This window comes from Rutilus rutilus, assembly GCF_951802725.1.
Source record: "Rutilus rutilus genome assembly, chromosome: 19".
In the NCBI taxonomy this organism is placed as follows: domain Eukaryota; kingdom Metazoa; phylum Chordata; class Actinopteri; order Cypriniformes; family Leuciscidae; genus Rutilus; species Rutilus rutilus.
Window position 1 is genome coordinate 10,662,401 of NC_140232.1, and position 22,019 is coordinate 10,684,419.

Genomic DNA, 22,019 nt, shown 5'->3' on the forward strand with positions numbered 1-22,019 from the left:
CTACAATATCAGTCTTTTTTGTTCACGGTTGTATCACAAGAGGAGCAAAAATTATGACTGAAGCCTCATTTTGCAGACTGAGTAAGGAAATACAGGAAATAGCTTCATCAACATACTTTGGCAAGCCACTCAGCCAGTTACATAAACAACATTTTGAGTCAGTTATGCCTATTAGCGTCTCAGCGATGTTCAAGCAAATTGCCCCCGGAAAGGGAATGTGACTCGTATTAAAGCCAGAATATTCAGTCCATAAAAATGTCTTGTCGTCTGGACTGAATTAGCATGAGCTTGCCAAAGCAAGGAGGTGTTTGGTCATTCACATGTGTTTTAGGAACTTCTCGGCTCCTTGAAGGTCTGTTTGAGCCAACATTGCACAAAGCAGGAAATGAGGTCAACACTGATGTCCTGGCCAAAGGCAGGCCACATTTGCCTCTCTAATGTTTTTCATTTTTTCCGATGCAGTTGGCCATTTCTGAGTATATTGAATCAATTTCTAAGCAAAAGTTGTGTAAATGACCTCTCTGTATTCACGGTGTTGGGAGATTTCTGAAAGACACATGTTGAATATGTTGTTTATATGCCTATGTGGTGTTTTTAATATGCTTTGAGACAAACCATGTACAAATTCATAAGTCAACACCATTGCTGAGTATTTTCTCCTCAAAACTGCAGTGAACCAAAGACAGTCTCAAAAACAGGGTTTGAAATCGCTGGTGTTTCTGACGTCACAAACTACCATGTAACCAATCACATCACCGTGTGATCATCAACGAGTGGAGTGAGTGGAGGCGGGGCTAATTTGCATATTCATAGAAGCATGTATGCTAAATGAGGCAATGGGTGTAGAGTTACATTCAAGCTATTTTAAAGTCGCCATGAACCGGAAGTTACAAACGACTTTTCTCCAGTGTTGTGACGTATTTCCAAGTGAAACGGAATATTGAACAGAGGGCAGGGTTTTACTTTAGCGCTCCTCCTCTCCATCTCTCGCTCATAGCAGACTAACGGTTTGAGGGGAATTTGCTTCGCCCTCGCGCCATAGCACATGACAGGAAGAGAAGAGAAGTCGTTTCGAGGGGGGAGGGAAGGATAACATATTTGATTAAAGAATATAAGGGCACATGAATTTAAGTGCACAGATAAATCATTTATAATAAACACTACAATATTACATATAAAAATACGAATTGTAAAATTTGATTTCATGGTGACTTTAAGGCATGACGAACATCTTTCAAAGAAAAAAAATGCTTAAATATGTAATTTTGGTGATCAAAGATGAGTTTTAAGGGATACAATTATTGACAGGGGGACTTTAAATTAGTAAGTTATTATTAGTATTCGTTATCCAGGTGTGATTAGAACACTTTTGGTTCCACCAACACCCTTATGATCTTAGACATTGTACATGCAAGCTCAGTTTGTTCTTTGTATTTAAATCCATTTTATCTCATTTGCCATTAGTAACTGTACAGTAATCAAGAAAAGATGTGTATGCAAATAGGATTCAGAAATTAAACCTTAAAAAGATGAGCAGTTGGAACAGAAAGAGTGTCAAAATCCAAAACCCAAAATGATTTATGCAAATTTAATTTCCACTTAAAAGTAATTTATAAGTCTGGCTGCATGCTGGTACTGATAAATGGGTAGTTGTATGAAAATTTTATTTTTTAATTTTGTTTTAACCAAGTTTGGATGCTCTTCCTTCTTTATTACTAATTTCCACATTTAAAGGAATTGTTCACTTCAGAATGAAAATTCTGTCATCATTTACTCACCTTCAAGTTGTTTCAAACCTCTATGAATTTCTTACTTCTGCTGAACACAATGGAAGATATTTTGAAGAATGTCGGTAACCAAACAGTTGATGGACCCCATTGACTTCCATAGTAGGAAAGAAAACACTGGAAGAGCTAATTTGTTCTTTATATTCTAAATTTGAATATCAAGAGGTTAACATTTATAAGGAATGTTTCCTCAGGCGATATCCTATTAAGTAGTTTGGATGATGCACTGGAGAGGGTGTGGAATGCAACTCATAGATTGACAAAACAAAATAAACCTTCTTATATTACTTGCACCATCACACCACACAAATTAAGAACATAATAATAATAAACACTGGCATATATTAACAAATGATTGGGTTGGTGCAACTTTTTTTCTGATCCTCCTTTTTCTCTCATAGTTTTTCTCATCGACTCTGGCCCTGGAGATCCACTTTCCTGCAGAGGTTTCTTCCTACCCTGACCAAACTCACATGCCTGCTTTCTGGTAATCCTGAAGACCTTGATTAGCTTGTTTAGGTGTGTTTGACTTGTGTTGGAGCTAAGCTCTGCAGGAAAGTGGATCTTGAGGGCCAAAGTGGCTAACCCCTGTTACAGAGCTAGACATGGATCTAATAAACTTGGGTACAACATGTACAGTATGTAGACTGTACGATGATGACAACCTATTGAATTGTAGGCTATGACACAAGTTGGAATAAAATGTCATCAGTCTGCGCTAGTGTTAAATAGTGCAAGATAAATCGCACTTTGGCATTTGTGGCTTTTAAGTGCGCTGAAAAAAAGAGGAGGAACCGAAAGAGGAGAATGTGGACAAGGTCATGACTAGAAAAGAGGCCAACTTGGCATGCCAATTTTGCTAATGGAGCTTGAGGTAAGTAGTTTTAAGTTTTCGCGTTGATCAATACGCCCTTTCATGGTATGTTTATTGGCTAGACTAGCCAATGAATGATGAATTGTCCATGATTTGTTTTCTGTAAAATATTTTTGTGGCATGATATACATGTTTGCCAAAGGTGTTGTTTATTAACTTAAAATGTTATGTAAGGTATAAAGGTTTACTTGTGATAAGAATGTAGAAAATGGATTGTAAATAGGCACTTGAACATATGACAAATATATAAGCGTCCTTATTTGTTGTGTTACAGTAATGTCCTAGAAATTAAATGACATGCATATAGGTGTATTGGAATTGTATGGCACAATTTTTTTTTTTTTTATGACCTTGATAGAATAAAATGAATAGCTTTTGCCTACAGTTTTGTGTCTGGATCCTTTTTCTGCCTTCGTTCCATCTGGTTTGCATCTACTCACTGGATGTTCTGCACTTTTGTATGGACTGATTGAATCTTAGATTGTTGAATCTTAAAAATGTCATAAAACGACATAATTATACAAGAATCCTTTCAGATTAAATAGCCGACTGCTGTCTCTTTGAAACAAAACGAAAACAAACAAAGAAAAAACAAAGAAAAGCGTGGATTTTTGATATTTTGTCATTCCCATAGTTTTAGGAACTTCTCTGTTACTTGAAGGACTGTTGAGGCGAAAGCATTTAAGCATGAACTATGCCATTATTTATATTATTATTGTTGTTATTGTGTAAATACAAATATATTCCATATATAATAAAAACAAATCTCTTTTTTATTTTATATATTTTTAGATTAAGCACTGCAGTCACTGTTTTTGCTGAAATACTGTAAAAAAAAGAAAAAAAGAAAGAAAAAAAAAAGAAGAACTTTACAGCGTGACTTTAAGCACTCCTACAGCACCGGAAGTCTATTTACAGTAGAAGAACCACAATTCCCACAAGGCGTCGGGGTTTTCAGTTACTGTGGAAAGGGGGAAGGGAAGCCGAGATTGGAGGGAGAGAAACTGAGGTAAAAATAAAACTAATATTTAATACCTATCATTCTAGCAAGGGTATAATTGCGTAATTAGCAGCTAAGAAAGACAACGCTACATTGTTCGCACGTTTTGGTGTACATTGTCTCGTAAACGACTAATTATAGTCAAGTTAGCTAAGCTAGAAGCGAGAGTACAAAAAGATTGAGGCAGTTTAATGTTAGCTCGAGCAGGTCGCGAGACAGACGCTTTACCAGTCACTGACTGAAATGTGACATTAAATAACATTTTTTTTTTTTTTAACTGAAATAAGTAACGGCAGGTTTTGAGTGCTGAGGTAAATGTGAGCGTTTCGTGTTGCTCATTTAACTTGAAGAGAATGAGGAGGGGGCTGAAATGTACCGTTATTTGTGGCAGAAATAGCCTATCGTAACTGTTGTGTGAGTAAGTTGGTCAGTTTTTTTTGTTGGTCTTTATCATGATTAGCCGTCTGATAAATCTTTCATGTTTGATATATGTTGCTATAAGTAACGTTAAGTAAAATACGTGTAGAGTAATACCTTCATGTATCTGTATAATGGTTAATGTATCTTTTGTAAAGGTGTTTGACAGTTCACTGGATGCTGTCATACATTCATGCTGTGCCGCATTTGGAACTGATGCATCATATCTGATGTCGCTGATATCCAAATTAGCGTTAATTATCGATTAATACTTTGGCTTTTGAGTTGTCTGTCGTTCATGTTTATTATAATGTTTAGTTAGTTCAGGTTTTGTGAGTCAGGATATAGATGACGTCACCCCTCATCCGTTTTATTTTTATGAATGCAATAGATTCAGTTATCCGCCGTATAAAGCCTGTCTGCACATTAAAGACATTGCAAAACGAAAAGAACCGTTTGAAATTTCACCTGTGGTAATTGATGATCATATTACTCCATCTATTTCGATTTCATAGGGATGCAGTTTTGATAAGATGACGTCATCCCGTTTGGATGCCTATTTTCTGTGCAGCGCTCCTTTACATTGTTCTCTAATGAAAATTGGAGAGTGTATCATGCCTATATGTTCTGCACACGGTGATATTTGCGTTGCTTTTGAAATATGTTATATATTATACAATTTGAATATTCTAATATTTATTATTGTGTCCTACAGAGACAGTTGCTGACATCAGAAGGCCACAGGGAGGATTCTGAAGAGACCCTTAGTAACCCTCAAATCCATCGTTAAACTCCCTTTTTAGCGACACATCCCCAAAATAAGCCTTCAATCCTCCAAGTAGAATTTCATCAGAGTCATCAACACAGGCACTGTCAAATACAGCTTCATCACAGCTGTACCCAATCAATGTCTGATTTCTGCTCCTTTTGCAACACTCCAGTCTCACATAAGTGGACCCATAACAAGCCTAACTTTCACCTATTAACGTTCCACAGACCCGGTACAATTAGCACTTGACGGACTTGAGAAATCCATCTCTAACAAGGCCATCACGATTCACAGCTCGCTGCACAGTCCCACTAGAACAAAACCTTAGGCCTGTTACTACTGAAATTATGCTTCTGCTCCTTGGCCCAACTTTGTTTCTACCAGCCCCTCTTTGAATCTCAAGAAGTGGCACGGTTAAACAATGCACTACTGAAAGCTCTTCTGCTGTTTCAGTCTTTATCCACGCTTGTAGGACAAGGAGCAGGTGCTTCTGAAAGCGTTAAAAGTGCTCTAGAACCATGTGTGTCCAGTGTGCAGTGTTTACAATTGGCCTAGTCCACAGGATGGGTGGACAGTAGGGGGACAGCGAGACCGTGGACTCATGTCATGGAAGGGGTTCTTGCTATCGCAGTACATACAGAGGTATGTATGACATCCTTACCTAGAGTACTACAAGCCACTCGCTACACTATACTTCCACAGGTAAATAAATAAAATAAATCAAATCAGATCTGTTTAATATTTCAGCTGTTAGTATTAGACAGCAAAATATATATTTCTCATAAGAAAAAGGCCCATTTGTCTCCTCTAGAGTTGGGCTCCCAAAAGTTTTGTCAGCAGAACTTCTTAGATGTAAAATGTTTACTTAATATAGATTTTAATTCAATATTTCATCAATTATACGACCGCAAATGCATGTTAATGGTCACATGACATTTAAACAAAATTTTTATTTTTTAGTAAGTCAGTGTTTTATTTTAAAACTATTTAAAAAATTTGTTTAGCTGGTTCTCGTCATGCATTAAAATCGTGCACAGCTAGCCATAAATGATCCCGCTTATACATGGTAATTTACGAGCATTGACAAGTTAAAGCTGTTTTTAATGTTTGTAGCACTAAATTTGATGGCAAGGGTTAAAATGACGGTTATTTTCATCACCTAAGACTTGTTAGATCTAGCATTCTGCTTGCTTTAAATCAGACAAATAAAGTAGTGCGGTAAGGTTACATTTATTTGATTGAATTATAACATTTATTTGAATTAATTAGCCTATCAATCAAGAGAGAGATGTGTGTGTGAATTACCTGTGTCTGTGCAGTGTCTCTACTAACTAGTGTTCGTTTTGTCAGCTATTCTTAGTCCTGTGTTAAATGTACTCTTTAGTTTTTATCATATTTAGTCAGCCTTGTCCTGTTTTTGTTTGGTGAAGTTTTAGCCGACTAACCCCTGGTTTCACAGACAAAGGATTAAACCTAGTCCCAGACTAAAACGTATGTTTGAGCTGTTTTAAATGAAAGTAACTTGCACTGGCATATCTTAAAATATATCAGTGCCATTGTTTTGTCTCAAGCGTAGACTGGTCTCAAGATGCACACCAGTAATGTGCTTTTTAAGGTACGTTTATAAAAGCTACTCAATGTACTAATTGAACTAAGGCCTAAATCTGGCTTAATCTAAGCCCTGTCTGTGAAACCAGGCCTAAATGTCTGGGATTTTTAGTCTTGTTTTAGTCAGTGAAAACTTTTCACATTTTCGTCATGCTGCATAATGGTGCAAATGATAATCACAATTATTTTGCTCAAAATTATAATCACAATGTCATTTGAGAAATTAATTTTTACATTTCATCAGAATTATTGCTCTTTCACCTATAACAAACCCACAAATCAAGAGATTAAAATGTAAACGTTCCAACGAGAAACTGTGTGTTCTGGTTTCCTGGGGGAACGCAAAATATTTGCGAGAGAACAAACAGATAGATAATGGCTCTAGATTGTTTACAATATTATCGGATCTGTTGTGTTAAAATGAAATCAATATTTATTCCTTTAAATAATATGGTTATATTTTTAATACCAGTATATTGTGACATCTCTAATCTGAACTGCTAATTTTATACAGTTTATGTGGGAATAAGGAATTTTTATTTTTTAGTCATTTAATTTGTATTAATTAAATTTTTATACAGTTTATTTGGTTTACTAATGAATTTTTGGAGAAAGATCAAAGTGTTTAATGATTTTAATGAAGAAAGTCAAAGATCTTTAAATGAAACTGAGAACTGAAATAAAACATAGAAGTCCATTTAGTCTGCTAATCTATGAAAAAGCCAAACTATACTGTACTATAGTATACTAGCTCAGGACTGATTTTGTAATATTGGGGCATGCATATACACAGATGTCCAGTTGATGCTGCATTTAAAATTTCTTAACAGGTGATGCATACCATCATTTACACCTCCTCTCTTTGTTTTACTCTGGGAGCAGACAATACAGAGGGAATTTCACAACATGGAAACCACACTGACTAGGGAGATTATATATTGTAAATTAAAAGCACTGTTCAAATGTAATTATAATTGCATTTGTAAAGTGCTCATAATTTAGACTTTATCAGTGCAGCTTCAAATGGACATTGCGATTCCTTTTAAAATGTTCACTTGAAAATACTTTGATATAATTAATTTCAGACATACTTACATTTTAAATGTAGTTGAATTTCAAACATTTGTGGCAGTTTTAAAAAAAAAAAATTTGGGGGAAAGGAATAATGTTACCATTACAGATTTTTTTGTTTACACTTTACAATAAGGTTCATTAGTTAACATTAGTTAATGTATAAACTAACATTAACTAACTATGAGCAATACATTTGTTACAGTATTTATTCATCTTTGTTAATGTTAGTTAATACAAATACAGCTGTTCATTGTTTGTGCATGTTAGTTCACAGTGCATTAACATCCTTTTATTTTAATAATGTATTAGTAAATGCTTTAGAAGTATTGTTCATTCTTAGTTCATGTTAACTAAGGTAGTTAACTGATGAACCTTATTGTAGGGCTGGGTATCGATTCAGATGTTACAATTCGATTCGATTTCGATTCACAAGCTCTCAATTCGATTCGATTTCGATTCTCGATTCGATTTTCGATTCCGATTATCGATTCGATTTTGATTGTAAATTAGATTTCGATTCGACTCAATGAATATTTAATACAAATCCTATATTTATTAAAAAAAGAAAAAGAAAAGAAAAGTGAACATAAGTTTTCAAGTGTTTAATAAAAATAAATTAAGAGCTACAAACCTGTATATTAAACTCTTTTTTTATTTTAGGTACAATTGGGTACAATTAAAACAGAACCCAACTCTATATTTCAAATTCAATGAATAGACAGGATTTTGATGCAAGATGAAAAATTGATGCTGAAAATTGGACAAGTCAGAACAGATCGCATGTCTTTATCAAACAGGTTAACAATCCTCACATAAACCCATATAAAAACATTGCATATCATTTTTATCTGTGCCCTTTCTGTCTAACAGCAAGGCCATATACAGAAATTGAATGAAGTTATAACAGTCTGCGGTGCATTAATTATAAATTATATATAGACTAATCAAAGTTACAAAAGTTCTTTAGTCAAGAGCAGTGAGTGTTTTTGTCTGTTCCCTTTGTTCTTTGATTAACTTTAACGGCAGAGATAATTAGTACTGTGTACTGTCCCTTTAAGACCAGCCGCTGTTCTCAGAGACGCGGATCTCACAATCATCTTGGTTCTCTCAAGAGTCATAACTCTTCACGTTCATCATAAGACTGCTCTTATGTTATGAAAATACTCAACAAAAAGACATTTTGGCATAATTGTGTGTGTTATTGTTCGTTCAAGCGCAAAAGATAACTCTATTCTGGGCTGTCTTGTGCGCACCCACGATATCATCGCAAGTTTTTCTGTCACAGTCAGGACATTCACAGGCAGCGAGCTCTTTTTTGTCTTGTCGCGCATGAATGGTTTAAAAGCGTTTGCATGAATAAGATCTAGTGTTACATGAATACATGTAACACTAGCCAAATGATGACAAAAAATGAACAGATGCTGCATTAATTGTGTTAAAAGCCAAAATTTGTTTATTTCATATAAAATCGCAGCATTTTGCGCCATATAGCCTAATTGCTTATAGGCTTGACATCGCGATTGCGATATGATTAAACGTTCAGCACTAGTTGAGGTTATTTTATGATTTAGATAAAACTAACATAAAATCTCACATCATTAGCTATAAAATGGAGTTTGCAAGCCTATGAACAGTGGAGGAAAACTACTTGGGTAACGTTAATAGATTAAATAAACATGGAAAAAAATCGATTCTTGGCGTTTGAGAATCGATTTTGAATCGACCACATTTTAAAAAACGATTAATCGAAAAATCGATTTTTTTGCCCAGCCCTACCTTATTGTAAAGTGTTACCGATTGTTAAAATGTGTATGTATTTTAATTTCTTCCTTTTAGGGCTTGAATGGTTTTCCACAAGAATGTAAGCAGACAGAGGACCTAACCAATGGACACTCCAAATGCACAACTGTGAGAACACACTGCTAAAATTTGTTCAGTGAAACCAGGTCTTGTCACTATTTGCATGGATCACGGTTGCTTTCTGTTGATGTCCTTTGGATTTTTTTTTAGATCCTAAATGGATTGTCTTCAGGTAATTGCATCAAAGAGAATGGCAACGTGAATGGCAACCCTTATCTCAAAACTGTCCCAGTGAGTATTTCACTTAAACAAAGTAACATGATGTTACTGGTTTGAATAGCGATGGTAACGGTGTGAACTTGTGGTTGCGTAGATCTCAGCACTAAAACAGAATGGACTCTTACAGTCTCTGGCAGCAGGAGGCAATCAGACTAAAACAGAAGGTAAAGACTTCATCACTCAGAAACTTTTTACACACAGAATGATGTCAGTAGTTCATCAACATCCTTTGCTCTATATATGTGTGTGATTATTATTTTTTATTTTTTTTCTGTCTAGAGGTGAGCTTGGAGGTGGAGCGAGCACAAGAGGAGTGGGATGCCCTGGAGAGCATCCAACCAGGTGAGACCAATTACCTTGTCACCATGGAAACAACGTCCTGTCAGCCTGGATACTGAGCACATTACGTCACCATGACTAAGCATACGCCCCTACCCTGGAGAGATGGCATCACCTCCTTGGCTAAAATAGATACATTACGAAACCTGATCGCTGTCAGATACAATCTGGAGCATTAGCATCTCTTGGTGAGATATGTGGGCAACAAATGGGCAATGATTTTACTGCACAATAACTATATATAGACATAGGAGTGGGTGATATGACCAAAATCTTTTCATGACATGAGACATTTTAATATAATTTTAGCAAATATCTGTCCCCTGACAGATCTCAGTAAATAAGGTGTCATGAAATATCAGACTTGTTTAGGCTCTGTAAACTGAACCATAAACTGCTCTGAAACTCTCAAAATGTGACCGAGATTTAGGGCTGCACGATATTGAAGAAAAATGCGATAACTCATTAAATAATGCGATATTCGATATGCGATACGATAATGCTCAAAGTGTGTAAAATAAAGTTAAATTATCTTTAAAATATATTTAAAATGATATAACCTACATACGTGTTTCACATTCTTTTTGTGACAAGAAAACATCCCTTCAACTGGTATGTCCTGAAAGGGAACATCAGTGTTTTACTGTAGCATAAGAAGTGTTATTTTAACATCAGTGTAAACCACAGGGTTTAGGGTTTCAGATTATCCTACATTAGGGTTATTTAACAACAGAAACTGAATAATCAAATGTAAAAATAAACACTGCTTAGTTTTCACTGTATGGATTAAGTATATACTGATTCTTATTAAAGCTACAAAAGTAATTCAGCCAAGAGCAGTGAGTGATTTTCTCTTTGTCTTTTGTTCATGACCCCAGTTATTGCAAGCTGTTGCGATATGCATTTCGCGATATATACATTTGCGATATTTCGATAATTTCGATATATTATGCAGCCCTACCAAGATTCTTTAAGCCAATCTAAAGACTTTTAGCTAAGTTTAAGTGGAGTTTGTATGTTAGGTGATTTAGAATGAATTAATAATTAAAAGGTTTGATACTTGGAGTTAAAGATTTAGAAAACTCTGTTGGTTGTGCTCACTGGCAGTTGTGGAGCAGCTCCCAGACTTAGAGTATAGTGTAAATCTACAATAATTTTATTGACTGATCTAAATGTATTATTATTATTATTATTATTTTTATTATTACTAATACTATTATAAATCACTAATGCTAATCATACTATTATTATCATGAATATTATCATTGTTACTACTGCTACTACCACTACTACTACTATTATTATTAGTAGTAGTAGTATGATTACTACCTACACTACACCTCTACTACTATTACTATGATTGTCTTAAATTGCCTCTATACCTATCTACCTATCTATACCTATATCACTAAAATATCCCATTACTTACCAATGTACCTACCTGCATACACCACTATATCGATATCTATATTTAGCTGTTCCCAGATCCAGTGATCTGACTTGCTGTCTAATCCCGACATAGACATTCTTACAGATATGGATACTCATAATTGACTGTTCAAACTACTGGTCAAAATTATGGGATCAGCTTTTTTTTTTTTTTAAGAGATGTTTTATGGTGTCCACAACATTTTTTAGGAGCACAACTGTTTTCAACATTGATAATAATAAGAAATATTTTTTAAAGCATCAAATCAGCATATTTGAATGATTTCTGAAGGATCATGTGACACCGAAGACTGGGGGTTGAATGACTTCAGATTTTTTTTTAAGCCGTCATGTTTGGGAGAGGTTAATCGCTGCGTGACAAATTTCCTGTACTTTCAGCCCGACTCAAGTCAGAATTTGGCTCAAAATCGGATAAAAATCGCACAGGGTATGCCCGGCTTAAGACACAGTCTTTACATAGAGGCTGTTTATGCAACAGTAAGTCTGGATAATATGAAAAAAAAAAAGAAAACCGTAAAAATATTTGTGTTTACAGTAGGGATGTCCCGATACCACTTTTTCACTTCTGATACGATACCGATGCCGTAGCTTTGGCTATTTGCCGATACCGATATCAATCCGATATTTTTATTTTATTCTTGAACTAATACTACTAATAATAAAATATATGGAAGCACTTTGCTCAATTAGCCACATAAAAACATCTCACTCAAATGGAGAACAAATACTTCTCCAGTATATAGTCCACAACCACAGTTGATAATGAAAGACTGCCACCCTTTATTCAAAAGACCTTGAGATATGTTTGGTAATTGTACCTGAATGAATTTAAAATGAATTTGCTATATTTCAAATCAATATATTTGTTTCCTTAAAATTTTAATTAACTTTAACCTTATTCTCATCTGAATTATAAATAATTTATTTCTATATAAAATAATACTACCATTAAAAACACATTTGATTTTCTTTTTTAATCAATGTAGAATGTGTAACTTCAAAATAAACAGATTAGTGCTCTGTTTTAGGACAAGAAATGAAAACCAATGCAATATGATGAATGTCCAAAAGATGAGATCATTTTTGCTTTTAAACAGTGTGTGTGTGTGATTTTGGTTGGGTGACAGTTGTAGGTTACAGTTTGACAAGAGTTTACAGTTTGACAAAAGCACAATGTTGTGTTTTCCACAAATATAAGTAGGCTAAACACTTTTTGCAGTTTTAATGATGTCCTGTATGAGCAAAATGACAGTTTCCACTGTTTGATCGCGCCCGTGCCTCTCTCTCTCTCTCTCTCTCTCTCTCTCTCTCTGACACACACACACACACACACACACACACACACACACATTCCAGCATTGCAATCTTGACATCGCAGCCTGTTCATTTTGCTGCGTTCACACCAAATGCGAATAGAGCGTCAAATTCGCGTCTAGTTCGATGCTTGAACAGTTTGAATCCATTCGCGCGTATAATGATAAAGCGAGTGTTTGAAGCGAAATAGACGCGCGTTCAGAGCTAAGGCGGGGTTACAGATTAGGTGTCCCTAAAGAACCCGCATATGGCTATGCACGTATCTAACAGTAGTTCCGCATTACATTAATTAATGTGCACGCAAGTTTTTTATTTTTTATTTTTATACCGTGTATTCTCCATGTAATCCATGCACCGAACCGTGACGCACGTACCGAACGTACGTTCAATACGATTACACGTACCGTTCCACCCCTAATAGGTATCGGATATATTTTTTTCTCCCCTCCGATATCCGATCTAGCGTTCTGGGCCAGTATCGGCACGATACCGATGCCGTGGATCGGATCGGGACATCCCTAGTTTACAGACTATTGCCCCTATTCTACTTTCTAAAATATAAAATAAGAATTTCTTACAATTATTGTGTCCTATATGCAGTGTGTTTTCATGATATTTGAAGCAGGCAGTCAGTGCAGCCAAAAGTTTTGAGATTTTTTTTTTTTACATGACAATGATTTTAAGGTGCATGCTTTCATTGCTCAAAACTGTTCATCTTTATCATAAGTCTCTTTTCATCTTCGCTAAATGAATGAGCGTGTGACTCCCCATCTCTCAAACCAGCAACAGATAAAGGGAGCGTGCTATTATTTATATCAAAATGTACTTTGCTGTTTGATGATCGTGCAATATCATGTTTATAGTATCACACCGATACTATCAAACCGTTTTAGGTTTTTCTGATCATGTAGCATGTTATCACTTATCACATAATTGTATAATATAACAAACATTATTATACTGGATAGGATATCCTGCCATTATTTAGAAAATAATATTTTCTAAATAAAATAAATTTTATTGTCACTGATTACATTTATGTTTTAAAGTTTAAAATGTATAAGTTTAAAACTTATAATATAAATTCAAAATATATGAAATGTATGCAATATTTTTTATAATCCACATTTCTCTTGGTTCGACCTCCATATTGGAATAATTTTTTTGTGACAGAATATGCTTTATGTATTCTGATTTTCTAGACTGAACCATGTTTATGATGGAGGGATGCATTGTGTGGTCATCTGTCAGAAAAAAAACAATGTGTCTTTTATAGTTCTTGCTGAGGATCTCACTCCATCACCACTGATCTCCTTCAATGAGGCTCTGCAGCATTTTCAGACCACTGATCTTGGAGACCTGCTTGTGAGTTTGTTTCAAGTGAATATGCATTATGACACTATGATTGTCATGACTATTGAGACCATTCTCTTTCTTTTTTCTTTATTTTATACTTGCTCTTCTCCTCTATCAGAAGAATATTCAGCCCACCATTCACAGGACTGGATTGGCTGCCATCACCCATTTTCTGTTCGGACCTCCACGGCTACACAAAGACCTTGTAGAAGAGAGAGACTTAGTGTTTGCCATCGCACAATGTGAGTTGAACATGTGACTTGACAAGTCAGGTAGCATGCTTTGTTTAAATTATTGCATAATTAGTTTTACTAATATATTCCAATGGATAATTTGTAGGACTGTCAAAATTATTGTGTTAATGCATGCAATTTAATTGTATTTAGTTTAACGCATTAAAAATATTTAACGTAATTAACACAGCAATTTTTCCATCAATCACTGGCTAGCGTTACAGTATATGATCACGCTCTTGTTCATGCAAATACTTTTAAACCATTCAAGCGTGATAAGACAAAAGAGAATGAAGTGCAGTTCTGTCAGTATATGTGAGTCTCTCAGCCTAATAAACCTGCTGCTGTAATGTCTCATTAATGTTAATCAAAGAAAAAAAAAGAAAATCACTCAATGCTCTTGAACATTACACAAAAAATATACTGCATTTATGTCGTTTCTACTGGAGGATAAATTTGAAATTATTACAATCTAAAAATATAGTAAAAACTGATGTTAATCTTAATGTTATGTGCGATTAATTACAGAAAAATGTTTGATTAATAATGATTTTTAAAAAATTGATTGACAGCACTAATAATTTGTTTTTTAGTGTAGAAGAATCAGTTAAAGAGGTGGTGAAATGCATTTTCAGATCTTTTCTGGAGTTTAGCTTATTTAGAGCACACTTCCTTGATTTACATGTTAAGGGGTGTGTAGAGGAAAATCATGACATTACGACATCATTTCAGAAAGGTGGAAAACAAAAATTCATATTTGAAAATGGGGAGTTAGCTTTGAGTTATAAAACTCTGAGTGTTTTTTTTTTTTTTGTAGAGTACCCTTTTATAAATGTAAATATAAAGGACATTTTTATTTTCTATTTCATGACCAATTTTAAGTTGTTTAAACTGCTACCCAGAGTAACTGATTAAATTGGGGATGCATAGAATTGGATTTTTTGGCCGATACCGATATCCATTTTAACGAAAAACTATTAGCCAATACTGCCATTTATCACTTGCTTACTTATTTGAACTTTTGTCATTAAATACACTCACCTAAAGGATTATTAGGAACACCATACTAATACTGTGTTTGACCCCCTTTCGCCTTCAGAACTGCCTTAATTCTACGTGGCATTGATTCAACAAGGTGCTGAAAGCATTCTTTAGAAATGTTGGCCCATATTGATAGGATAGCATCTTGCAGTTGATGGAGATTTGTGGGATGCACATCCAGGGCACGAAGCTCCTGTTCCACCACATCCCAAAGATGCTCTATTGGGTTGAGATCTGGTGACTGTGGGGGCCATTTTAGTACAGTGAACTCATTGTCATGTTCAAGAAACCAATTTGAAATGATTCGAGCTTTGTGACATGGTGCATTATCCTGCTGGAAGTAGCCATCAGAGGATGGGTACATGGTGGTCATAAAGGGATGGACATGGTCAGAAACAATGCTCAGGTAGGCCGTGGCATTTAAACGATGCCCAATTGGCACTAAGGGGCCTAAAGTGTGCCAAGAAAACATCCCCCACACCAATACACCACCACCACCAGCCTGCACAGTGGTAACAAGGCATGATGGATCCATGTTCTCATTCTGTTTACGCCAAATTCTGACTCTACCATCTGAATGTCTCAACAGAAATCGAGACTCATCAGACCAGGCAACATTTTTCCAGTCTTCAACTGTCCAATTTTGGTGAGCTCGTGCAAATTGTAGCCACTTTTTCCTATTTGTAGTGGAGATGAGTGGTACACGGTGGGGTCTTCTGCTGTTGTAGCCCATCCGCCTCAAGGTTGTGCGTGTTGTGGCTTCACAAATGCTTTGCTGCATACCTCGGTTGTAACGAGTGGTTATTTCAGTCAAAGTTGCTCTTCTATCAGCTTGAATCAGTCGGCCCATTCTCCTCTGACCTCTAGCATCAACAAGGCATTTTCGCCCACAGGACTGCCGCATACTGGATGTTTTTCCCTTTTCACACCATTCTTTGTAAACCCTAGAAATGGTTGTGTGAAAATCCCAGTAACTGAGCAGATTGTGAAATACTCAGACCGGCCCGTCTGGCACCAACAACCATGCCACAATCAAAATTGCTTAAATCACCTTTCTTTCCCATTCTGACATTCAGTTTGGAGTTCAGGAGATTGTCTTGACCAGGACCACACCCCTAAATGCATTGAAGCAACTGCCATGTGATTGGTTGATTAGATAATTGCATTAATGAGAAATTGAACAGGTGTTCCTAATAATCCTTTAGGTGAGTGTTAATTTAAAACATGATCAAAACCGTAATATACAAAGTTCAAAAACACATGCATTAAAGTATTTATTAATTATTTTCATTGAATATGGATTGGATCTATTTAACATTCAACTGGCCTATACAAATACAGTAGTACAAAAATGAAATAACAGTGCTTTTTAAAGGAACACCACCGTTTTTTCATATTAAACTATGTTGATACATATCTCTCTCGTCTCAGTGCGTGCACTCAATCGCTCTGGCGCGCAGCGACACTTTGATAGCACTTAGCTTAGCCCAGTTCATTCATTAGGGACCAAACAGAGATGAAGTTAGAAGCGACCAAACACCTCCATGTTTTCCCTATTTAAATACAGTTACACGAGTAGTTACACGACCAAGTATGGTGACACAAAATAAAACGTGGCGCTTTTCTAAGCGGGTAAAAAGGATAACTATAACTTCGATTCTGCGCAGTAAAAAGTCACGCCTGAAAAATCCTCTCTCCCTCTCACTTCTGTCATTAGAACCAACGTGTCTTTTTACTGCGCCGAGTCGAAGTGCTGTTCCTTTAAGACCCAATGCATGGATACTGTAAACATATGTTCACTTAAGGCATAACTGACTATATTTACTAGGATACTTGCCAAGACAGTCATTTTGAGATAATTTTGTGAACTGGTACATTCAAGTGCAAGAAGACATGAAAGAGAACTCAATTCAGTGGCTTTCTGGGTGCAGACCTTCTCACACAGCGCTCAAGTACCAAATTGAGTTCTCTTTCATGTCTTCTTACGCTTGAATATTTAAATTGGCAAAGCTTAAAAACATGTGCAAATGATAAACTTTCGTGATGATGCAGCACTGGCCCGATCTTTGTTCATGCTGGCCCCGGGCAGTTCTTATCGTCGACCCCTGCTATATTTTGTACAGATTTTGTTTGGGCGAGCATTTAACTATTTACCCAGAGAGGAACATTGGATTATGCAACAAACATTAAACAACTCTGTGCTTTCATGCAGTTAATTTATAAACTCAGTTTTTTTTTTTTTTATGCCTTTTTCATGCTATTGCCAATATGCTGATGTTTTAAAATTGATAAAAAATGGGCAGATAAATATTTGTAGCCAATACATTGGTGCAAATCTAGCTTAAATGTCTTACATGTGTGGTGTATTTGCTTACATTACATTTACATTTATGCATTTAGCAGACGCAAGCGATTTGCAAAAGAGGAATTAAAGCAATTTGTCAAAGAGCCAACAATATTTGTAATATACAATGCCAGGTTTATTAGACAACTAGATTAGGAAGCAGGCTAGTGAAGAGGAGAAATTCAGAGAGAAATGTTTGTGATTCTGTAGGTTCTCTGGATAATGGACAGTCAGTGCACATGCGTGTACTCCAGACCGTCTACAGGAAATTGACTTGCACTCGAGCAGACTGCCCTCGCTATGGACCACACTGGGAGAATGTAGGCTTTCAAGGTACGTCAAAAATTTAAGCCACCTGTGTTAAAAAAATCAAGATAAACTGTTTAACCACAATCATCGACTATTTAATTATTCATGATCCCATAAAATAGAAGTCACCTGTTTGTAAACTTTGTTTTTGTGTAACACTTTCATACTCCTAGGTTCAGACCCTGCTACAGATCTAAGGGGAACTGGTTTTCTGGGTCTGATGCACATTCTCTACTTCGTCATGGACCCAGAGATACTACCACTTGCTAGAGACATCTACAAACTCTCTCAGCATCCAGTCCAGGTGATGCAAAACACAAAGAAACATACACTTGCTCACGTATCATGCCTTAAAAACTACAAACTTATCATTCAATTATTATAAAAATACTTATTTTAATTTTTAACACCTGCAGAATTTTCCGTTCAGTGTGATGTCAATCAACATGACCCGAATCGCCCTCCATGCTCTTAGAGAGGAAGTGCTGTCCAAGTAAGTCATCATTTGTCACACCATTACCTGAACATTAAAGGCAGGGTAGGTAGGATTTATTAAAAATTAAAGATCCAAATTTGTTAACTTTCTATATATATCAATACATAATTAAAATGTAAGAACTCTGAAAAAAAGAGTATAAAAATCAAGTGACTCTAGACCGTTTAATCTGTATTAAACACAGCTCATTATTTCGATTCGGGACGAATCAAAGGATTGGCTTAGGCGACTGTCACTCTCTCGCAACCATGGCAACCACCCTTTTGCCACACAGCACCTGCCCACTTGCGCGCGACCGTTTGATTTGAGGAGTGCGAGAGGCACGGAACCTGATCACACCTCCGTCCAGTAGATGGCGGTAATGCACTATGTTTGCAAGCTGCCAATAAAATCTATCGAAGAAGAAGAAGAAGGCACTGAACCTAGGAATACCAAAACAATGGCAGAGAAAGAGCAATCTAAATTTACAGTACCGGCATATGCAGTTAGTGAAGGCAAACCAGGCAAAAAAATGCCCCTTCCCCTCCGCTTGTCTCAGGTAAATAATGCGTCCTCTAGCTCAGCGGTCGGAGTCCCGCGTTCATGTGTTTTGGGGGCGTGGCTTTGGAAGAAGCACAGAAATGAGGGGGTGGAGTGAATGGAAATAATGAGATGTCTTTAAAACAGTCGTGAGAGGTCTACAGACACTCGATTTTGATACTTTCTTTTTCAGAGTACTTACATTTTAATTATGTATTGATATGTACATAAAGTTTAAACAAATTTGAAAAATAAAATTTTTAGACCATTTCTACCTACCCTGCCTTTAACTGATGGTTATTTTGAGCAATATTAATTACGTGTTTTTTAAAGCTTTGAAATCATCTGGGTGTGTTTGTGCTGTAGCCTAACAACCTCTTCAGTTGTTTTCATGGCAATAAAACATTTTATTGCTTTGTGATGTCACCTAGGGAGTGTAACCGAAGGCAACAGGTTGTAGCTGTGCTGAATGATTTTTATGTTGCAACATTCCTGCACCTCTACCAGCTGTGGAAGAACCAGCAGAAAACTATCTCGGATTCTGGCCATGTACTCAAAGGTGACTTTTCAGTTACAAATTAATAGCGTAGTATTTGTTCTTGGTATCGTTTACTGACATTCAGCAGAGATTTTAATTAACAGTGTCATTTGGTCAATATCATTTGAAGGGGCCATAATTTACTTTTATTTTCCCCCATAAAGTCCACTTATGATAGTAAAGGTTTGCTCCAAAAACATGTTTAACTCTCACTGACCCTTGTTACTGTGATTTTAAGAGTTTTACGTGTATATTGCCCTTTGTAGTTTAGAGAGTAGTCTGGAGAGCCACTTTCCTGCTGAGTTTTGCTCCAACACACCTGCCTGGATGTTTTCAGTGATCCTGAAGACCATAATTAGCTGGTTTAGGTGTGTTTAATTAGGACTAGGACTAAATTCTGATGAAAGGTGGCCCTCCAGGAGCAGGATTGAACACCTTTGGTCAAGGTAGCCTGGCTGCTGAACATTTAAGTTTATCTACTTAAAAAAAAAAAAGAAAAGAAAAAGTCTGACCACGTCTCTGTCTGTCTGTTCTGTGATGCACAGAAGTGGAGCTTTTTGCTAAGAAGAACCCCAAGCAGATTCTCAAACGTCTCGAGGGCTACCTGAAGGAGCGACGTGCTGGGACAGGACACCGGACATCACCAGACACACTATCACATAGCAACCCTTCACCTTGTGACACTGGGTCTCAAGCAGGGAGTCAAGGCGGGAAGGAGGGGAAAGAGATAAATTTCACCGGAGTGTGTGAGCTGCCACCTGAAATGGAGGGAGAGGCGAGACTAATCTGAGAGACAGAGGCATTTAATTTGTACAGTCTCGACTATCTCTCATGCTCTGACTTGGTCTTTCTCTGTTTCTTTGTTTCCTTTCTGTCCTTTCTTGCTTAAGTACACTCAGAAACAAGTCTATGTTGTAACTGTAGTTGCTATAAAACTCTTTACTGTCTTCTGTTCTCTTATAGTACATATTGGCTCTTTAATGCTTTCTATGAAAAAGACCAGTAGATTTAGTTGCCAACTATCAGTTTAAAAGGATAATCTTAGAATGACCTGCCTCAGTGGCAGCAGGTTGTCTTGAAGCTGTCAGGAAGAAAGAGGCTTACAGGCCTCATTGGTGTGCAGTTGCAGAGTGGCCTGCAGAAGCAAGCACCTTACCCACGACTGTGGTATTGAGTGAGAAAGACTTCCTGTGTGAAGGCCTTGACTATTAGGCATGTATTTGATTTGACTGAGTGAAAGCCTTGTGGTCCTCATGGTCATTTGAGCATGTTCACTGTGACCGAGTCAATGTTCAAGAGAGTTGGCAGAGTTTATATTGATGTTGAAGATGTTTTATTTATATAGCGAATATAAACAAATGGTGGCTCTTTACTCTTCACTGTTGAAAAATGGAATGAGGTATCAAAACATTGGATGGAAATAGCCTCAATAGGCCAAAGTTTTTTTTTTTTTTTTAAATCCCTTTAGATAGAGTCCCTTTAGAGAGATAAATGTCACAATATGATTCAGAGATTTTCTGGCATGTTTCTGTTGGCAGGAACTCTTCAACAAGAGCCTGAAATGGTAAAGTCAGGACATCTTTTTGATGGGAAAGTGCATTTTAGTGACCTGTAGACCAAAATGTATGAATGTGTGAGTATCTATTTTGCAGTTCCGTTTCAAAGCTAACATTGACCCTTGCAGACTGATCACTATTAACAGAATTTTCCTTATCAGCTAAATTCTGTTTGCGCTTTGAGCTACAATTAGGACAGTAATCAAAGTTGAATGTGATATTTTGAGGTGTTATGCTTGTCTGCATGAAGCAAAAGCCTACATGTTTCTAGCAGATACATTCCAGTTTTAAGTAGTCATAACGTGACTGTGAACATGTGGACGAGAGTGAGGATGATCCCATGGCAAATAACTTGTGCTGGGTCATTTCTAGTATCCTGGACGAGCCCGCAATTTATGTTGTCAATTCCTGTTATGACAGAAATAATCCTAAAAAAGTTGTTATCGGTTACTTATGACATTTCTCATGCGGTACAGCTTTCTCAAGCTGTCTACTAGCTTGTCCTGAGAGAATAGATGGTGTGTTTTTAAATTGTTGGACCGTGATTAAATTGTTACAGCACTTTTAGCAATGAAAGTGTGTAAATAAGGCTTAATAGGGCTACTCGTGTCGATAAGACATGGCTTAAAAAAAAAAAACATTAGCCAGGAAGCTGCAGGTCATTTAAGCTGTATGTTATACGTAAGCTAACGATTATTTCCTTCAGAGTTGCATGAGACGCGTCGAAAACTTCAATATCTAAAAGTGAATCACTCTATTGAACTTCTTGCATCTAACAAACAGCATTCAAGTAGACATGTGAGACCTGTCTATAGTATAGTCAAGGACACCGTGAGACTTTGTTGATTTAAACACGAACAAAGTAGAATACCTTATTTACTGTTGAGCCACTTCAAGTTAGTGCAGAAAATAGTTGA

At 36.4% G+C, this 22,019-nt stretch overlaps 1 protein-coding gene across 2 annotated transcripts; it reads left to right on the plus strand.

Annotated features, from left to right (window-relative positions):
- Positions 1-3,591: 3,591 nt before the first annotated feature.
- Positions 3,592-21,803, plus strand: elmod3 (ELMO/CED-12 domain containing 3). 2 transcript variants are annotated; one of them, XM_084389870.1, is made up of 13 exons: positions 3,592-3,670; positions 4,794-5,489; positions 9,366-9,437; positions 9,540-9,620; positions 9,703-9,772; positions 9,888-9,950; positions 13,987-14,075; positions 14,185-14,308; positions 17,895-18,017; positions 18,167-18,297; positions 18,410-18,486; positions 19,440-19,567; positions 20,092-21,803. In XM_084389870.1, the coding sequence occupies exons 2-13, from the start codon at positions 5,454-5,456 to the stop codon at positions 20,334-20,336; spliced, it is 1,239 nt and encodes a 412-aa protein (XP_084245996.1). In that variant the 5' UTR covers positions 3,592-3,670; positions 4,794-5,453; the 3' UTR covers positions 20,337-21,803. The 2 variants fall into 2 exon arrangements, with proteins under 2 accessions (XP_084245996.1, XP_084245997.1); XM_084389871.1 differs by having other exon boundaries at positions 3,662-4,079.
- The last annotated feature ends 216 nt before the right edge of the window (positions 21,804-22,019 follow it).